The sequence below is a fragment of the Mus pahari genome, chromosome 8, assembly GCF_900095145.1.
Source record: "Mus pahari chromosome 8, PAHARI_EIJ_v1.1, whole genome shotgun sequence".
Lineage (NCBI taxonomy): Eukaryota > Metazoa > Chordata > Mammalia > Rodentia > Muridae > Mus > Mus pahari.
Window position 1 is genome coordinate 108,562,736 of NC_034597.1, and position 19,837 is coordinate 108,582,572.

At 47.4% G+C, this 19,837-nt stretch overlaps 1 protein-coding gene across 23 annotated transcripts in view; it reads right to left on the reverse strand.

The window, feature by feature from the left end:
- Dock9 (dedicator of cytokinesis 9) overlaps positions 1 to 19,837 on the reverse strand; it is a 258,321-nt gene that overhangs the window by 34,358 nt on the left and 204,126 nt on the right. For 5 of the 23 annotated variants that reach the window (XM_021203260.2, XM_029541773.1, XM_029541771.1 and 2 more), the window contains exons 37-44: positions 18,908 to 18,955; positions 15,921 to 15,964; positions 9,890 to 10,005; positions 7,643 to 7,780; positions 7,340 to 7,522; positions 5,131 to 5,244; positions 4,578 to 4,793; positions 1,930 to 1,987 (exon numbers count right to left, since the gene is read on the reverse strand). In XM_021203260.2, the coding sequence (XP_021058919.1) occupies positions 1,930 to 1,987; positions 4,578 to 4,793; positions 5,131 to 5,244; positions 7,340 to 7,522; positions 7,643 to 7,780; positions 9,890 to 10,005; positions 15,921 to 15,964; positions 18,908 to 18,955 (917 nt within the window). Of the gene's footprint in view, positions 1 to 1,131; positions 1,210 to 1,929; positions 1,988 to 4,577; positions 4,794 to 5,130; positions 5,245 to 7,339; positions 7,523 to 7,642; positions 7,781 to 9,889; positions 10,006 to 15,920; positions 15,965 to 16,442; positions 16,580 to 17,030; positions 17,065 to 18,907; positions 18,956 to 19,837 lie in introns of those variants that run through there. The other 18 variants (XM_021203261.1, XM_021203262.2, XM_029541772.1 and 15 more) reach the window with 6 other exon arrangements.

The following is a 19,837-nucleotide window of genomic DNA, read 5'->3' on the forward strand; positions in this document are numbered from 1 at the left end:
GGACTCACGGTGGGAGCACCGTCAAGCTGAATGGACTCACGGTGGGAGCACCGTCAAGCTGAATAGACTCACGGTGGGAGCACCGTCAAGCTGAATGTGGCGGGTTCCTCCTGCCCGTGTATTTCCACATGGAAGTAAACAGCTGTTGTGGAAATCTCTCCCGTGTGAGCCCAGAGTCCACACAGGAGGCTGGGGACCAGCGTGGCCTCTCTCTAGACATTTCCCCACACTTTACCTCTAGCCTCTCAACTTTTTCATTTTGTTACCCACCTTAATCCATTTAGCCTTCAGATAAGCTATATGCTGAAAAATTATGGTTGAGTCAAGCTAGTGGCAAATTAACACAGAAATGAAAACCCGATTAGGTGGAAAGATCCTTAGTCAGACACCAGGGAAACCAAGGCCAACCACTGAGACATAAGTGGCTCAAAGACAGTTGCTTCCTCCCAGTGGTCAGGCATCTCACCCATTCAGCAGGGACGACCCACAGACTGGAGCCCTCCCATCCGACCTCTTCCGGGAACAGGCAGTCCCGCCTGTGAGCGAGGGACTGCCTTGGCTAGAGAAGCAAGAAGCAGCAGTTCCCGGCCTCAGAATCTGATACTGTTAGCTACTGTATCAGCATTGGGGTAAAGGTCAACTCCTTGAGATCAAGGTGGGTGATGGGACACCATCTTAGCCAGCTCAGTATCAGTGGTGTGACATGTGTGAGAAAGGCATAGACATTTCTGCTACACATTTGTTCAGGTTTCCAGTCAATCCCGAGTTAGTCATTTCCAGTCAGTCCTGAGTTAGCCAGAATTTGCACCATGGTGCTCACACAGCCTTGCTTTGATCTGATATGGAAAGCAAAGAGTCCCCACAGAAAAGCTCTGATCTAAGAACCTGAGGAGACATTAACACCCCTAAAACAAAGACATGAAATCAACCACTGATGTTTCGGCCAGTGCAACGAGAACCACAAAGCTCAAAGCTCTTTCCTTTCCAGTGCCAGTCACACAGGGACGGCCGAGAGAGACCCTCGAAGCCCAGGTACAGAGGGAGAGACACGCACACACCGCCACAGCCCTGGAGTGCCACAAGAACAGAGCAGCTGGGGACCCTGGGGAGCTGGGTGACCCTAAGGCTCACCTCCCCGGCTCTTCCTCTGGCAGGTGCTATGGCTGTAGGGGAAGGCAGACGGCTCCCGCTGGAGTGCTAGGTCAGCTTCTAAACACAAGGAAATGTATCACCTGATAAAGCGACTTGGCAGGAAATACTAAGTGATTTCCTCTCTCCGTCTCTGCTGTCCGACAGTCCCTTTCTACAGGATAGACATGTCAGGACCTTGGCACCTGTGACTGGATAATGCTTCTCACTGTGTAAGAGCACACCTCATGAGCTTGGGCTAGGGACTGCTGCTCGTCGGTACTATGTGTGTGGACTGCCAGCTTCCCCAGAACCCCAATACTATATAGAACCAAATGTCACCCCGAAGGCTGCACCAGGTAACTGCTTAACCACGAGGAACCATGAACGAACTCAGGGGGACAAGTGTATGACACACAACTGTGGGGCATCCCGATCCCTCTAAGACCCCCTGCTGGCATGGCTGCCTTCTCCTGGCATAAAGACAACAGGGTTACATTCCAGGAACTCTGTGCAACGACTTCCCCTTAAAACTGCCACCGACTGATTAACAGTTCTGGTGGGAAAATATCCCAAGGGGAAATAAATTCATTTTAGCTCATATGAGCTGGTCAGGGGCAGCCAGATGCGAAGCTTATTACGAAGCTAGGACGACATGACATCCTCTCCGTAACATGGGCGCTTTTGCTTTGCAACTAAATGCTGCAACCAGGGGTAAAAAGCCATCAGTGTGTGCAGTGCAGTGCCTTGCCTCCCGATCCTCCTGAATGCCCTCTTCTCGAGGCCCGAGCGCATCCTTACCTTTCCGTGTGAGATATTCTGCCACCAAGGCTGTCACGTGGACATAGCACATTGCCGCCTGGAATGAAAGACAGCGACAAAAAGCTCAGAACAATCGCTCAGAGCCCTGTGCCTTCAGGAGGAATGCCCTCTCCTCAGCTCCTAAGATACCAGCGATTGACAGCAGAGCAGCGAGACAGACGCCAGGCAACTGCTGGGCTTCCTTCCCATTTATAACTGCTGTATCTTAGCGCAAAAGGCAGAACCTGAGTGATGAGGGTCATGACACTTTTCTTAAAGCAAAACAGTAAGTATGTAAAGAAAACGTTTTCTTCCTAGACTCACATTTCAGCTAATAAAATTTTCTTTCAACTTAATTTATTTTTAAATACTTGTTTTTGTTTGTGTGTGTGTGTGTGTGTGTGTGTGTGTGAATCTGTTTGAAATTCCACCTGCACATGTGTTCAGGTGCCCGTAGAGCTCTGGGTGGCTGTGTGGTGTTCAGTGTGGGTGCTGGGAACCAAACTCAGAGCCTCTGGAAGAGCAGTGTGCTCTTAACTGCTAAGCTATCTCCCAGCCCATGTTCCTCCAATTTGAACACTCAAGGCTGTATTTTCCTTCCTTCCTTCCTTCCTTCCTTCCTTCCTTCCTTCCTTTCTTCCTTTCTTTCTTTCTTCCTTTCTTTTTCTTTCTTTCTTCTTTCTTTCTTTCTTTCTTTCTTTCTTTCTTTCTTTCTTTCTTTCTTTCTTTCTTTCTTTCTTTCTTTCACACCAAGAAACTGGGCTGGGGTGAGGGTAATATGTGTGTTCAGCATGCCTTAGCTTCAAGTTTCCCTGCCCACAGAGATCAATACTATAAATGCCTTTAAAAATGAGAGAACAAATAACTCCTTTCACTAAGTTACCCAGTTATTACCAAAATCAAAGGCCAAGTGTTGGAACTTAGACCATGAGGCTCCAGCACCAGGCAGTCTTCGTCAGGTGGGTGCTGCCACCATGTGGCGCCCTTAGGTATTGAACGAGCACCTGCCTGTGTGTAGAGGCTGTGTGTTGTGGGCACTCTGACCTGTGCCTAGCTGTGGAGGAAAGCCTCTGGGAGTTCTGTCCACTAGGCTATCTGACTGTAATGTGTTCCCACTGTACATGGTCCTCCAGTTTCACAGCACACAGCTAGCAGTCACAGGAAGGAACTAACCAAGAGCTCTCTGAGAAACTGCACAGTGCCAACTACAGTGAAGCAAAAGGCAATCTCGTGACGTGTGTGTCCTCCGGGGCGAGCTGAGCGGCAGGAAGGCTGGCCGGCAGCACCGGTGCAAGCGGTTGCCCGTGTTGCTGTGATGCCCCTGCCTCGAATCTACCCCCTCACCCCCAATGACGGACTGTGACACGGAGATGGACTTCCCGCCTCTCAGCTGCTTTTGCGTATTTTTCTCATGGAAACAGAAGTGGAACACAATTTGGAAATAGGGTTGTTGTTATTAGGTAAAATGAAGTCACAGTAGTACTGGTTGGGCCGTGAACTCAGTACAACTGTGCTGTAACGGAGAAGAGACCTATGACAGAGGAGTCCATATGACAGGGGACGCCAGGGGATGAATGCTAGCAAAATGAGCAGCTAGGAGAGAGGCAGGGGACACATTCTCCCCTGGATGCTCAGAGAGCAGGCCCTACCAACACCTAGACCTGGGATCACTAAGTTCCCCACTGTAAGGGAACAAACTTCCGTTTGATAAGCCACCCAGTTTGTAGTACAGTTTGTGGTTGTTTGTTGACAGCTGAATTCTGCTTCTAAGAGACCTGGGCTGTATAAATCATGTAAAAAGAAATCTTAGACTCTAGGAATGATAGAACACTACTACCCTAACTTCCTTGTCATGATAGCCATGTGCATGTTTGTGTTCACGCACAAGGGACTGTGTATGCTTCAGCACGTCACCCTGATGAACAGTGACAGATCTTTCAGACTTAGGATCTGAATCACTGAATAGCCACAGAGACGTCAAAGTCCAAGTGAATACTCTCGCTTTGGCAACATGGCTGCCACACGCAAATGTGTCCTGCCACAAACCCTGAATTGCTCTCATGGGAACACAAATCCCGTGTGTAGTCATTAAGTTTTCTTGAATTTTTTTATTTTACATGATGCCATCAAGGCACAAAGGGCCTAAGGAAGGTTACCACCTTTATGTAACGCCAGAGAGTTAGGAAATGTGTAGTCCTGGGTTCAAAGACTGTCTCCCATGTCTGCTCCCAGCCATGCGAGCTACATACTGCAATGTGTTTGCTCTGAACAGATGGGAACGTTCAAATACCTGCTACACATCCCAAACAGGAGAACAGGATTCCTTACAATTATTGTAACAGGAAAAGCTAATTCTACTATGAAATCTAACCACAGAGAAGTCTCGGTGCAGGAGAACATAGAAGTGGCAGGCAGCTACATAAATATGCAGGTAACCCCTTATGCTCTGTTTCCAGTGACTAAAATGCCCAGACACCTGGGACATCACTCCAAGCCTGGAACTCCTGTTCACATATGTGTGTGAGGCACCGGACAACTTCCATTGGCTTGTCTCGATCAGTGGTACAATTTTCCTCGAAAGTAGCTTCAGGGAATGGAGGATAACTATTTCCTAAAAACTCAGTCAAGAGGTAGGCAGGGCTCCCTACCTCTGAGAGATCCCCATTTTTAACATGGATCCTTGCCATGCTGTCCAGCCACGTCTTCCTGAGCTCAGGGGTGCTGGCATAGGACTTAGCCAGGCTGTACTGGAGGTCCACTAGCATCTCCGGGTCATTCTCGTGTTCCTTCATCTGGGCTGTGGCCATCAGGACTGTGCGGATCCTCTTGGTCAAATCTTTCACATCAGAGGAAAAGCTGGTGTGCTAGACAAGGGAGAGAAGAAGGACTCATGACGTCACCCAGTAGTAGATGGGAGAGGAAGGACTTATGAAATCACCCACTAGATAGAGGAGAGGGGAAAACACATGACATCACCCATTAGACAGGGAAGAGGAAGAACTCATGACATCACCTACTAGACAGGGGAGAGGGAAGGACTTATGATGTCACTCACTGGATAGGGGAGAGAGGAAGGGCTCATGACATCACCCACTAGACAGAGAAGAGGGGAGGACACATGACGCCACCCACTAGACAGGAGAGAAGAAAGGACTTATGACATCACCCACTAGACTTGGGGTGAAAACGGAAGTTACTCACCTTGATGAGCCGGTCGCTGTTGGCACAGTTGTTGATGATAGACAAGGACTGTTGGAATCTGGTTCCTCCAATGCCAACCACATCTGCAATCAGTTGGCTGACAGAGATGATGACCTTAGGGACAGACACACAAGCAATCAATTCACCTTCATATGATGGCCAGGTTCAGCTTCTGGGCTCAGTTAGGATGTGCATGAAGCCTCTGTAAGGGAAGATGTGTGGGCTGGGGAACCCCACAGTGTGGGCAACAGAGTCAGAGATTTGTTTTCAAATCATATTAAAAAATCATTCCAGAAGTTGATTGTTTTCCCTAATGCATTTAAAGAGGCGAATCAGAAAGAGCAGAGAGGCAACAAACACACCCACACCACTTGGGTTGCCGCTTACCCACTGCATTATGGGTAAGAAGGGAAACCATATTACGCTCCCCTCAGTTTTGTTTTGAGCTCACACACATTAAATATTCAGTGGGTAGAAGGCATTTTTCTCTTTTAACAGAACGTGCAGTTGTCAACTATGCAATGTGCAATCTGCCCTTGCGGAGTCTATGTACAGCACTGCCTTGACTCTGCCGTGTGGAGTCTATGTACAGCACTGCCTTAACTCTGCCCGTGCGGAGTCTGTGAACAGCACTGCCTAGACTCAGGTGCTTGAGCACCAACGTGGAGGCCCTCCGACTATAGCCACTGAGCACTGCCAAGTGAATCCCTGCTTCCTTCCGATCACCATCCCTCATCCAGAGTCTCATCCTCTTTGACCAAGATTGCACAGTGTTCTCTGTTGATGAAGTATGCACCCTTAAGATCTGCTCTGAAAACTGGAGCTCAAGTGGGTGGGTCTTCCGAACACACAAAGATTTGGATGTGTGACAGCATGTCTTCTGTAACTTCTCACCTATGTTATAAGCATGAAGGGCTTTTCTAGGTTCCCAGGTGGGTGACTCCCTCAGTGCACCCAAGGTCCGGATGGAACACGCCTAATGCCTTTCAAGCCACCCACCTTCATCCTCCAGGCTCCTGAGGAGCCGCCCCTGCTCCCCAGCTTCCCTAACCAGGTGCTCTTCCAGGTTCCCTCAAGAATCTCCATGGGAATGCTGGCCTTGCGTGCACGAAGGGTCTGAGGCCCTCTTCAGGAGGGCCAGGGGAGGATCTGTTCTGTTCCTGGTTGTAGTCCTCAGTCCTAGCAGTTAGGTCTGCAGACAATGACTACTACATAAGAAAGGGACAACTACAGATGGGAAAGGTTCTCCCATCACGTGTCCTCAGAAAACACATCCACAAAAGTGTAGGTTGCTGTCCCTACACAGGTGAAAAGATAAGGCTACAGCCCGTGATTGGGCAGCAGAAAAAGAAGACGAGCTGAGAGTTTTAGAGACAGGACAGAGAGAGGCAGGGAGACAGAGACGGAGACGAGGAGACGAGATGTGACCTATAGGAGAGGAAGATGAACCTGATCCACGCCGCTTCACAGACATGGGTAGCTATGGATATCACAGAAGGACAATAGGGTAATGATGGGTGCGTTTGCCCCATCTAGGTGTGCAACTTGTGTTTATATCAATTGAGTTTTGAGTTCTTTGTGTGGGCATTTTGGGGGTTGAGAATTTACTGTTATAAATCTGACTGATAAATTACAAGCCTCTAGAGTCTTTACTCATTAGGGGTTTAGAGTCAGCAGCAGCCAGTCCTGCAGGGGCTAGCAGGAGGTGGATGGTCTGGGAAGATACGAAATTGGGTGGACGGCCTCTTGGGGATAGCCACAGGTGCAGGGAGACCACTTTGCCAGTGAGTAGCTGGTGTTAGCGTTGATTGTTTTTAGTAATTACATGCTACACAAAAGCACACAGGACTTGTTATCTTAGCTGGCTCTCAGAGCAGAGAATTCTGGATGTTTTAACTGCACAGACAGGAGCTATACTCATAAAGAGAAGACAGAAAACCTATTTTGGATTTTTGTTTTTTAAGGACTTAATATTAAGTACCTTGATCCAAAAGAGTATCAGTTAGTTCAATCCTGAATCAATATCTAGATATCGAGCTAATGATGAGACATGCCAGGCCAGGCTCTGTAAGAACACAGGATATGAAACAAACTCTAGCAGCACACGTGACCTCCAGCTCTCCACTCATGGCCTTCGGTGGAACGGTACTGGTCAGGGTGACTGGCCCTCGGTGACACCCCTGCCCTGGGACAGCGAAAGCACACTCACCTGTAAGTGTGTCCGAACAAAAGACTTCTTCCCAGTGTAGTCGAAGTTGTTCCTCATCAGGAAGTAGAGCAGCTGGGAGGCCTCCGTCCGGATGGAGCTGAGCTTGGAGTTGCAACACTTGAGGACCTCATAGCACAGGGAGGCACACATGTCCGCCCGCCCCTCGTAGAACGCCGAGGGGAACTAGAACCAAGCACAGGCAGACAGAGCAACAAGGTCAGTGCTCCTGAGATGGCCTCCGCTCTCGGCAGAAGACGAGAAATCCATAACCACCAGCGAGCCCACTGCCTTGAAGTAACCTACCTTATAAATTAGTGACCTTAAGGCAGTAAAGACATTTTTTAAAGCCATTTCTGACTGGTGTTTTTGGAGGAAACACAGGTAGACATCAAAAACTTTCTTCATGAGGGGATTATGCCCATGGTCAGCTAGGAGCTGGTTCTGAAACACATTGGCATCAACGTTAGACAAGGATAACATCTTTACAACATGTCGTCCTGTGTATACACTAAATGACGGTATCTTCCAAGCACTGAGACAAACAGACTCTGCTACAAGCACTCCGAGGAAAGTACAGAATGCTCCTCCAGATCGAGAAAGACCGTTGGAACGTTCACCACCGCAGGGGCAGTTAATCTAGAAATCTGCAGCATGGTTCACAGCCTTGGTACTGACCGGGTTCCCAGATACTCATTTCTAACCGCATGTCAGCAATGGATATTCGGAGCTGACATTAAGTGGTATGTGAGTTCTGACATGGGGGTACCATTATAGATGTCAGCGAATTGATGGGTGGGCACCATGAGTCCTGTCCTCCCAAAGTGAGGTTCTTCCCCAGCCAGGTTTTCTGGGCACTCAGTAGTCACACGGTTTGGAGGGACAACACTCATAGCTTAAACATGCAAGGATCTGTACAGGTAAACCACTCCCTGACAGTCTCTTCCGTGAACCGGCAGCTCTAAAACCGGTCTTGTATCCCCACTGTCACAGACTGAGGTCAGAAATCCCAGCATGGAGAAATTCCGCCTCAGGCATAGAGTCAGCTGTTAGCTGCAAGGAGTGGGACAGTCACCCATGATGCTCTTGGGCTACCTTGTAGCCTTCCTATCTGTACCTGCTCTGCACGGGTCCTTCCTCCAGTCTCCTGCCTCTTTCCAGGCAGAGAGGATAGAAACAAGCTGAACTGATGGCCTGGACTAGAGGATTTCACTCAGCCCAGGTACAGTGCACGGTGCTGAACGTGTTCTCATTCAAACCTTCGAGGCCTAGGCAAAGCTCTTTACACCGAAGCTAGCAGGTTGGTGACAGGTCTTGGCAGAGTGAGTGAGCTTCCGAAGTGTGGGGACCTCACACCCAGAGCGCCTCATCTGTCACATCAGGGCTCAGGCCAGAGAACTGGCAGTTCTAACAAGCTCGCAGGAGAGGCAGCCACAATAAAGGGCTCTATGTAATAAGCACACACTGCTCTACAACCCGAGTCTGTGACTGTGTTTCCCTCCATCTCAGCTGGGTTCCTAGAAATACACTTGGTGGGGGACACAGATGGCTTGGTACCTCAGGAGAGGACACACTATAGTAAAGTGACATGATATGGGGGGGGGGTCATTATTTTTACTGTCACCAGTAAAGAGAAAGAAAATTTTCTGTGATAGTCTCATGTAGCCCAGGCTGGCCTGCATCTCTATGCAGCCAAGGATGACATTGAACTTTGATCCTCTACTTCCGTCTCCCATGTGATAGGATGACATGCACCACTCCTGGTTTCTGAGACAGCATCAGTCACACCTTGAGCGTCATGTCATGCATTCTAGGCAAGTATTGTCAACTGAGCTAAGCCCCACCCCTGCCTAAGAAATACATTTTATAAAACAGAGAAAACAAAGGGGAGCAGGACTTTGGTTACATTTCCCTAAGACCTTTGTAGCTAAACATACGGTTGCAACATTCATAGATAGTAATACTGACACAATGTTTTCTTTCTAGACTAGAAACGGAAGGGACCCATGAGCAGAGACTGGGAAGCCTTAGGCTCCTAAGAGACAGAACACGATACGATGGCACACATGCATAAAAACATTACAATCAAACCCACTACTTTGATTACTAACTCAATACTTTAAATAAATAATTTGGAAAAGATGAATTTATACTTAATTGTGCCTCTCTTTAAATATCTAATTTAAGACATTTGGCCATATTTACAGATACTCAAAGCATAAATGCCTGGTAACCTCCCTGTGGTTATCATACGGAGGGCTTAGGAAAAGGGCTTCCTCCTAGCCAAGCCAACTGCCTCCAGGGACAGCCTGTGGCATTCACACATGCAGCACACGTGGGCCAGCTAAGCTTTATTACACATAATAAAGGGAATCGCTCCACTCACTGCTGGTGCTTCACTCAGGGAACCTGGAGACTAACGGCCTCTAGAGAGGCAAAACCAGCTCAAGTAACAACGCACGCCACGCCTGTGTTGGTGAGCTTAATAAGCTGAGTGGATTCGTCAGATTAAAAACATCCGACCTTGAACAGCGTGCTAAGTTTAATACGAACCTTAAAGGCCAGTGTGAACAGCGAGAGGGTGTCCAGGGCTGTGAGGCAGACCTCAGTGGCGATGTTGGCTTCGAGAAGCGACTGGTGAACAGCATCTGCCTCCGAGTGGCCGTAGCCTGTGTGAACCAGCACAGCATTACTGTCTGGGGGTACAGGCAACAGGGTCGTGGGGTGCAGCAGTGACAGTCAACTTTTGATTATTTACAGAACGTCTCCTGTCAGAGCCCTCTTCCCCCCTTGGCTCTGTAGGGAGGTGGCATTAATAATGTTTTCATTCATGGGGCGTCTGTTTCAGCTCTGGAGGCTCCATGACAGCAGCAGCCATTTACAGCGTGCTTGCTCTGTGCCAGCCGAGCCCTGGAGCTCCATACTATTCTCCAGTTACTCGGCAGCCCTGTGAAGTGTGCACCTTATTAAACACTTTCTGCAGATAGGGAAAGGGCACAGACAGGCCACGGGACTTGAATGAAGTCGCCAAGGCAGTAAAATGGCAGTGCCAGCATGGCCCACCAGGACAGACACAGTCCATCAGCCGCACAGCTGAGCGGTCACAATGGCCAGAGTGCTGACAATGCTCCAACATCCTACCAAGCAGGTGACAGGCACCTGATACGGGGCTGACAGCTGGTCTCTCGGTCCAGCTGCACTTCTTTATCTGCATATGGCTTTGGGCGAGTTAGCTAACCTCTTTACCAGTTAGCATCCTCATCTATAGGGCAGGGGTAAAGTTATCCACACTTCAAAGACCTTAGTGAGGATAAATTAATAGTGTGAGGTTCATAAAAATGTGCCTAGTACCAAGTGAGCAACAGAATGCATTAAGTCGGTAGGACTAGAGCCACAAGTGATAATCAAGAGTTGACTGTACTGCAAATAGTCTTCTACTTGCTTTAACAACAAGCGTAAAAGCCAGTATATTGGAAAGATATGCCTATGCAGAGGAGAGAACCAGAAGAACTTGCCATGTAAATTTAGCTTCATCATATACAATTTACACAAATATTTCAATCTTCAACAGTGGCTGCAAAATCAATTTAGTAATGATATAAATGCAGTTCAACAATTTGAGATATTAAATTATGAAATGGAATGTATTAGCAGAAACACACAGAGAGGATGTAAAGATGTTACCATGGTGTCTTTGCTTATACAGAAAGATGGCAACACAACAGGACACAATGTAAAGACTTTCTCCCAGGAGAGACGGAAAGCAACACTTACTAACTGGTCACTTTTTTTTTTTTTTTTAATACTCCAGAGAGGAAGGCATTAGTTCAGCGATCCAAAAATAAAGTACAGAAAACCCATAGAATTTCCTTGAGATTATTAATGGGAACTGTCCCCCTCAACCCAGAACCTACACTCTAAATTTCTATTTGTGTCACTGCACCAGGGGACTGATACAAGCAAATAGGAGGAAAGAAGAGATAGTAGGACCTTGTTCTGACTGAAGGAAATATGAGCTATAGTTCTGCAAATACTACAGAGGAGCTTTTAAAGCCACAGAGATGCTTTAAGACTGCCATGCAAGCTCTATCAAGTGTGTTCATCCAACTCTGCTTTTCAATAGGTGGTTCTGAGCTTTTACATCTGTGGTTCTCAGTCCCCCTTGTGTCAGAGATGTCTACCTCCTCATGAGGATATAGAATATGTTTAACATTATGTTAATTCCAATTCTTTGTTTCTAAACAAGCAGTTTTCTAGAGAAAAGAAAGGTGGCTATTTAGGTGCATTAAGGACATCTGAACTGCCTTTGCACAAGCCGAGGCATTCATGTACTGGGTGGGCTGTGGTAAGATAAAGAGAGAGTGAAAGAAAGAAGTATTGATGAATACTATTAAAGATATATAAACCATGGAAAGAGGAGACCAAAGCCAAAAACATCAGCACCTGTGATCAGGCCAGCCAAAAATATGTGTACAGGTCAAAGGGACCTTTAAGGAGCTGCTATGGTCTGACCTAAGACTAGAACATGGCTTAATGGCAATTTTGTTTTCTCTTTATAGAATTGTCCTTTTCTTTCTATAAAACATATAGGCTAAGGGCATTCAAGTAGCCATTTTAAACAAGATGGCTTTCTACTGAGCAATTCCCGTAGCACTGACCACCTACTCCTGGTCTAAAGCCAGAACTTGACATGTGTTGTTTTAAAACAGAATTGATGTGCCAGGCTACTTAAGTGATAGAATTATGTATACATGTACAGAAATACGGTAATGATAAGATTTCTCTAAGCTATCACACCATGCTTAGCCATGACCCCATCTACCCAATCTCTTGGGAACAGCAAGACAGTGGATAAGGGGAGGGGGATGAGGTGGGTAGGTACCTGATATACTGGTACGAAAATGTCATAGGAAACCAATGCTGTACATTAACTAGAACATTAATTGAAAGTCACAAAAATACCACTACTTCCACTAGGGGGCAGTAGTGTGTTGCAGCACTGTGAATTCCCTCCACCTTGCTCAGCCTGTAGGAGCAGCAGGTCTTCTCCAAGGGTGACATTTTTAGGTGGCAAGCTGAGGGCTGGTTTGGGAGTCCTCAGGATTTACAGATCAAATTTGTAAAACTTTCAAGCCGCTGTCATGCCTACAGTAAGACCTGTTTTAATTTTGTAACAGTGTTGTGTGTGAGAACATGCGTGGAAGCAGAGGTAAGCTCGCTGAGTGGCTTCCTCTACGGCTCTCACTTTGTAAGAAAGTTTAAGACTTTGTTTCATTATCTGAATATAAACAAAAGTGTATGCACCTTTGGAGGGCCCTGGAGACTAAACCCAAGTGGTCAGGTTTAGCAGCAAGCGTCTTTAGTGGTTGAACAAGTTACCTACCCTCCTCTAACTTATTTCTTCAGACAGGGCCTCTTCCTGAACCTGGAACTTCCTGTTTTGGCCAGACTGGGTGGCCAGAGAGCCCTCAGGAGTCACTAACTCCATGTCCCCAGAGCTGGGGTTACAGATACACACCAGCTTTTATGTGGACAGTGGGAATCTCAACTTGGGTCCTCACGTTTGCACAGCAAGCATTTTGTTAACAGAGCTATCGTCCCACAACCAAGATTTGTTTTAAAATCGCAAACCAAGAAGCCCTCCATGATCACCTGTTAAATGTAATCAACCTGACTGTAGGAGCAATAGTCAGACTGTAGTCAACAGAAGCCTGTAAGAGCAACAGGGCTTCTTCAAGGGTGGCATCTGTAGGTGGCATGCTGTGGGTTGATTTGGAAATCTTCAGAATTCACAGATCAAATTTGTCAAAATTTCAAGCCACTCTCATGCCTACTGTAAGACTTGTTTTAATTTTCTAACAGTGTTTGTGTGTGTACAAGCATACGTGGACGCAGAGGTAAGCTCTCTGAGTGGCTTCCTCTACGGCCTCACTTTATAAGAAAGAAACCTGACTGGGGTTTACGCATTCATCCTGCCTGATGCCTTGCAACTCCACCTGTGTCCTTTTCCCCAGAGACCCTGCATCAGGGTGATTTGGGCAAAGGAGGAGCCAGCCCCACAGTCGCTCACAAATACCTTTCTGACGTGAGGACACGTGAGGCAGAAGATGGGTCAGATGCACAGTCTCACAGCTGCTTCCATCTCCTCCAAGGGTGCCTTTCCTCTATGGAACCAACATCTCTATTTTCATTTTGACTTTTTCCCCTTCTGGATTACAATGCAAATCCAGAAATATATCTTAGATATGTTAACAAATGGCATGTGGCTTTATGAGGGGGTCAATACACTTTATGTAAAAAAAAATATAAGTGATCAATAGTCAGTTGTTCCCATTTAACTGCTAAGAAGGTTTCCCCACAGGAGAGCAAGGGGTATAGAGTAAAGAATCCTATCCTATGGCAGAATGATGCACAGTTTTCTAGCTCCCCTAACTTCACATGGAAAGATCCATGTGCAGAGTTATCTGTGGCCATGGTCCACGAGGTACAAGGTCACCGTCTTTGAGGAACACCGCAGAGTAAGTGCCGGCTGACTCTGAAATGGTACCAAGTGTGCAGCCTCACAACCCGAAGAGCACATAACGCACACTCATGTTCTTTTTAAGAACACCAAGACAACTGGCTTCAAGACGGAACTGCCCCTTTCCTCTCACTTCTGAGCCAGTCCAGTTGCGATAAACATTCGGATGACCTATTAAGATGCACCATTTTCAGAAACGCTAGTGTTCCACAGGCAGCAGACACCACGGATTCTCCAGGGATTTAGGGAAAGCACAGACAACCAGGTCTACAAAGGATGGGTTGTCACAGGCCTTTGCTGCCCCCTGCTGGCCAAGGTGAGGTCTGACAAAAAGGAAAGAAATGGCCATTGAGAGAAGTTCACTTCAGCCCCTGCTTCTCCCTGGCAGGCTGCTCACTTATGGGCTCATGTTGGCTGCATTAAGAGAAGGCATTGTGCTTACTGCTGTGTAATTTTCAGTTTAGTTTTGTTTGTAAAGGGGCATGCATGGCCCCAAGCTTCCACTGAATATCTATGGAGAGATGAACAGGTATATATGCATACATATGAGTCATTGTACACATGATAGATACAGGAAGACATTCTCTTAGCATGTTTTTGGCCAGGCTCCACATGCTGAAACAGGGGGTGGTGGGAAAGGGTAAAAGCCAGAGGTCAGGAGAAAGACTGAGTCCTGGAAGATACAGGCCATTCAGCTATGGGAGCACCACCTCACAGGAGGAGGGACTGGAGAGACACAGGCCAAGGCGAACGGAGTCAGCGAACATGGCTTCCTGACCGCGCAGGAGGACAGGATGCCACTGAGAACTGACGGGGAAGGAAGGAGGCAGGGTGCCAGCTTCTCTGTGAGCTGCAGGAAGGCAGAGGGGAGAGCAGCCCAGCTCACGGGGCTGTTCTACCAGCAGCTGGCCGGCTCTGTCCCGTAACCCAGGCTCCTGCTGCGGCATCCACCTGCAGCAGGGGGCTAATGGCGACTACCTCTGAGATAAGGCCTCCATCTGCTTGTGTGGAATTCCTCCACAGTGTCTGTGTTTATCTCAACAGGTAGTAAATTACTCTGTTATATAGTCCGGGAAGAAGGAGATCCGGCAGGCAGTGCAGCATGCGTGTCACGTGGGGGGGGGCAGGGGGGACCTGCATTCTACTGTGAAACGGGAATGAGAGTAAAGGTCACGAGATCCCGGGCGTCCTCTGCTTTAACTTAACCTCTTGCTCATCGAGCTAAGAGACAAAGAGTTGAAAACACAAGTGCTGCAGCCCCAAGTGTGCTGTAGATGTGCAGGGAACTGGCAAGTGTGAGAGGCTCTCTCGGTCTCAGCCCCAGAGGCTGCTGCTGACAGGACCCTGGCTTGAGCTAAGTCTAGGTGAGGCGTCTATGTTACGTCTAACTTTGCTGTCGACGTGAGGGAGCTGGTGCATTAGTTTGCTGCTTTATTTTACGGGCTTTTTGAGACAGGGTCTCACCGTGTAACCTTGGCTGGCCCACAGAGACCCATCCCTCTCCCTCCTGCGTTAAAGGCGTACGCCGCCACGCCTGACACCCTGCTATGCTTTTTACCCCCTCGCTTTGTGTTACCTTTCAAATACACGGTGGTGGGAATATTGTTTTTACACTGAGCCTGCATGAAGAAAAAGGCATGATAACCACAGCGGGTTAGAGATGGTGGGAAGAACTAATAACCATGTATTAAAGACAGCGCCGGAGATGAGAACAGGTGATTTTCTAAGATCTAGCTATGCCATGCTTGGAGAGAGAAGGATGGCTTTGAGTAAGCAACAGGAATGGAAGTCAGACTTCGAGGATGACCATATTAATTGTTCACGCACAGCATGGCTGGTGCTTTTAGGCTTTCTGCTTTAAGAAACCCTCAGGAAGATTCAAACACCAAAACATCTAGCAGGAGCACATGAAGGTGTCTGGGTGACTGAGAGAAATGAATTAAAAAGACGGACCCTCGTACTAGCGGATCTCTACGGTGAAGTTAGGAAAGCCCCGCAGTTAGGCAAGATGAATGGAAAGGTCTTGTTTGCGAGTGAAGCGGCCCCAACCTGATTAAGTCTTACCATTGTCTACAGAAATCCCAAGCACACTTGATATCTTTCTCACACTGAAAACACAGAAAAAGTCACTTTGTTACTGGATGCTTTTCCACACCCTCACAAATCGATTCACGGGCTTAACATTCGCTTGCGGGCGGAACGTCAGAATGTGGGCGCTCAACCAATTACATGCACCGAGTAAGAGAGGCGACCGAATCTGACCCGGATGTGCCAGGGGGGACAGAAGAGGATAGAATAAAATGAACAAAAATATGCATGCACTAAATTTAAAATACGGGACAATGTCTGGCCACAGAGTCTGCTGAATTCTGCCTGACGTTTGGGCACTTTGAGGTGGGTGCTGTAATTGATCTGGCTCCACATTCTGCTACCCCCACCGCTCAGGACTCTCATCCAAGGAGGGAATTCTTCTTCCTACTTGTTTTGCTCTGGAAGAAAAATCAAGTTGGTGATGCGGTACAGTGTGTCAGGGGCTCTCCCTTCTGAGATGGCTTGGCGGTTACGATGGTTTGGCATGGGACTTACTGTGGTTAAAAGTGACAGAGTTATCCAGGCTGCCCAGCTGCTGCAATCTGGCATGCATCATTCCTGTTCTGTTACGGGAAACAGGCAATGTCTGAGACTTTCGATCATGACCTATGGGTCCCAACCCCTCCTGGTTCCTGTAACACGAGTGAAATGGGAAAGAAGCAACGTTAGACGCGTTACTCCAAGCGAGGCGGGAGGGTTAGTGAAGCTGGAGCATTGTACAGGGGCAGTCAGGCTACACACAGCCACGTGGCCAGGGACACAGACAGCCAGCAGCTCCAACAGTGCACAGCAAAGCCACTAGGCCTCGAAGCAGCAAGACGGAGCCAAGGCAGAGTCTCTCTCGTTCTGAGAAAGTACATTCATTAGGGATGCAATTTCAGAGAGCATCACTCCAGTATGGAGATAATAGTCAGTATTCTGACGGCTAAGAAAACATTGCAAACCTCCCTGAATGACATGTGGCAAGAGCAGACTATTATGCCAATTGAAAAAAAAAAAAAAAAAAAAGGTCCACCAATAAAAGCAGAAGACACACATGCAATGGCAGGGGTTAAATGAGTAAGCTGAACACCTATGTCTTACCCAAGCAGGAGGCAGTGTCACACACTTTGTTAAACTTGTCAAGCAGTCAAGTAGAGAAAACAGAAAAGTGTCTGGGTTAGCAATCAGATAGCTCACTTCCCTACAGTGTACCGTCGCCAGAGCAGACAGAACCTGACTAGAACAGGGACGATACCTGTCCCCCGTCCCGGAGCCAACCAAGCCCCTCACTGTGTTACTGTGTGTACAACAGGAACATGCACGGACGACCGTCAACTGCATGCTGCGGGGTGACTTTCCAGTGAAGGAGAAGGCACAGTGTTCACACAACCTGGCGGTGCAGGGCAAACACTGACAGTGTTCATGTCATGGTTCAACATCTTGGTCACATGCAGCAGAAACCATGACAATTCTTTATAAAGCAGGATGGATGTTTCCACAGTGCGAGGAACAGAGAAAACACCTCTGACCCTGCTCCCCCCACCCCCCAGCCCTTCTTAAACAGCCCACATTCAATGCAAGTATATACAAGGGCTTACAAAGTGACAGGTTTCCCTCCAAACGTTAAATTTGTATCTACTGTGGGGGAGGGAACAAAGAACTGCTCTACAAAGTATTCTAAAATATTTTGTCAGAGAGGAAACTGTCAGCTTCCCACATTCACCAGCTCAAGCTCCAGCTTTGTATCTGACTCTGCAGAACATTCTCCAGATGCCTTGCTAAGATGTAACTGGCAGTGACTGCAGAGAAGGCCTGGGGCACAGCGCTCTGTGGTGATGAACAGCTGTGCTGCTTGCCCATCATCACAGGGCAGTACAAGAGAGTGGAAGTCAAGACTTGTCTACTGGCATAAAGGCGCCTTGTATATACTTGCATTTGTGTACTTGAAAACAAACATAAAAATCACTGTGGTGATGAAAACTCCAGGTTAAGACTACGAAACTTAAAAATTACATTTTAGTTAAAACAAAATATTAATAAGAGGAAAATGCAAAGTGATCTCCATAAATCTGTTTCTTTTAAAAACAGGACACAAGCTTTCATTTCTTGATGTAAGACATGATCCTGAAAGTTGTGATCTGTCCCCAGCGGGGGGGAGTGCCGGCGTCTAAGCCAACCACACTCAAACATAGTGTCTGCTAATGTCTGTTCTGTTTCACTGCTGCAAACCACAAGAAAACACATTGCAATTAAAACTAAACTTGGCAGACTTTCTTAAAACAAATGTAGTTTACTTATAATCAAACTGTTAAAAACACTAGAAGACTAGGATGCTTCTGACCCTCCCCCTTCCCATCCCGACACGGAAGGACACACAGCAGATACACAGGGTGTCAGGGGAAGGACTGGTAATGATAAGATGTCCGGGGAGGAACCTGCAGCTCTCCTGAGACAGAAGAGAGTGTAGGCCAGAACAGGTCAGTGGGGAGGGAGACATAACATTCAAAAGAGTTCCAGAGAGACAAGGACACACTGACTGGTCAGAGTAAGAAAACAGGGTTCCGTTTTAAAGGCCAATAAAACTCCACACAAATTTGAGACAGGATAATAACATCATCTTAATTATGGGAGAAAGAAAAAGAAAGAGCAGCTCAGTGAGGATCAGCAGTTTTGTTTGGGAGCAGGGACAAGAACTCTCTGAGGGAGAACTAAGGAGAAGAGAAAGAGATGTTGAAGAGTGTCAGGATCTGGAAATCAATGAAGAAGGAAGTTAGCAACAGTACAGTCAGTCAGTCTGAGAGGGGTACACGAGACAAAACCAGACAGAAGGGGTGTAGTAACGCTGGCGACAGAAATGACCAGACTGGATTCCGTGGTAGCAAGCTAAGGTCGCCGGCACCTGCCAATCACCACAGTCGACCATTACTACACAGCCTCACAGAAAATGGCCCGACATTTCACAGGATGGCCCACAGTACCTGGCTATGTATCGCTTCCCCATGTACTGGAACTGGTGCAGGCAGACTCTGCAGACAAAGGAAAACCATTAGAGAGCGTGCAGATAAAACGGCTCAAGCCACTGGTTGAAGCCTATTAGCAATATCGAGAAGAGGTACGGATGACTAGCCCTTAGCTCGTGGCTTTCGGGAATCTTCTAGAAGGCCATTCTCCACCCACAAAAAAACATTAACACATCAGGGGAGGCCCACGTGTGTGGCCATCAGAATGGCGGTTGTGGGTGGAAAGAACAGAGGAAAAGTAGTCACCTACTCAGGGCAGCCAGTCTCGCTCAGGGCAGCGCGCCTCAGAAGACAGCAGGCCTTCCATGCCACTGAGAGATACCCCTTCCTCGTATTCGTATGAGTCTATGCAAGGACTCTCTCTCTTGGCTCAAGTGTGTTGAGTGATCCCTCACTGGCATCAAACACAAAACTCTCTTGCTTTGTTTTAAGTAGAACTACAAAACTGAATCTTTAAAACCCATACATCTTAATAAGAGTTAGCTAACAGAATGAGCTGTCTTGGTTGACCACCAATCATGAGACTAAACCACCCCTGCCAGCAGACTTCCCCCTCAGAGAACAAGGTTTCCATCGGAGTTCCTTCTAATATATTTCAGATATTAAGCTGCTTACATCACAATGTATTCAATTACACTAATCAATAATAGAACTGAAGACTGTTTTTTTTCTTTTACCATAGATATAATGTGTTTGATCAAGGGTGCTGTCTGAGATGTAGCTATTGTGAGTTGAGAAACACTAACTGTAAATTTTCAAAAACAACCCAAATTGCTGGGTGTGGTGGTACACACACACCTTTAATCCCAGCACTCGGGAGGCAGAGGCAGGCAGATTTCTGAGTTCGAGGCCAGCCTGGTCTACAAAGTGAGTTCCAGGACAGCCAGG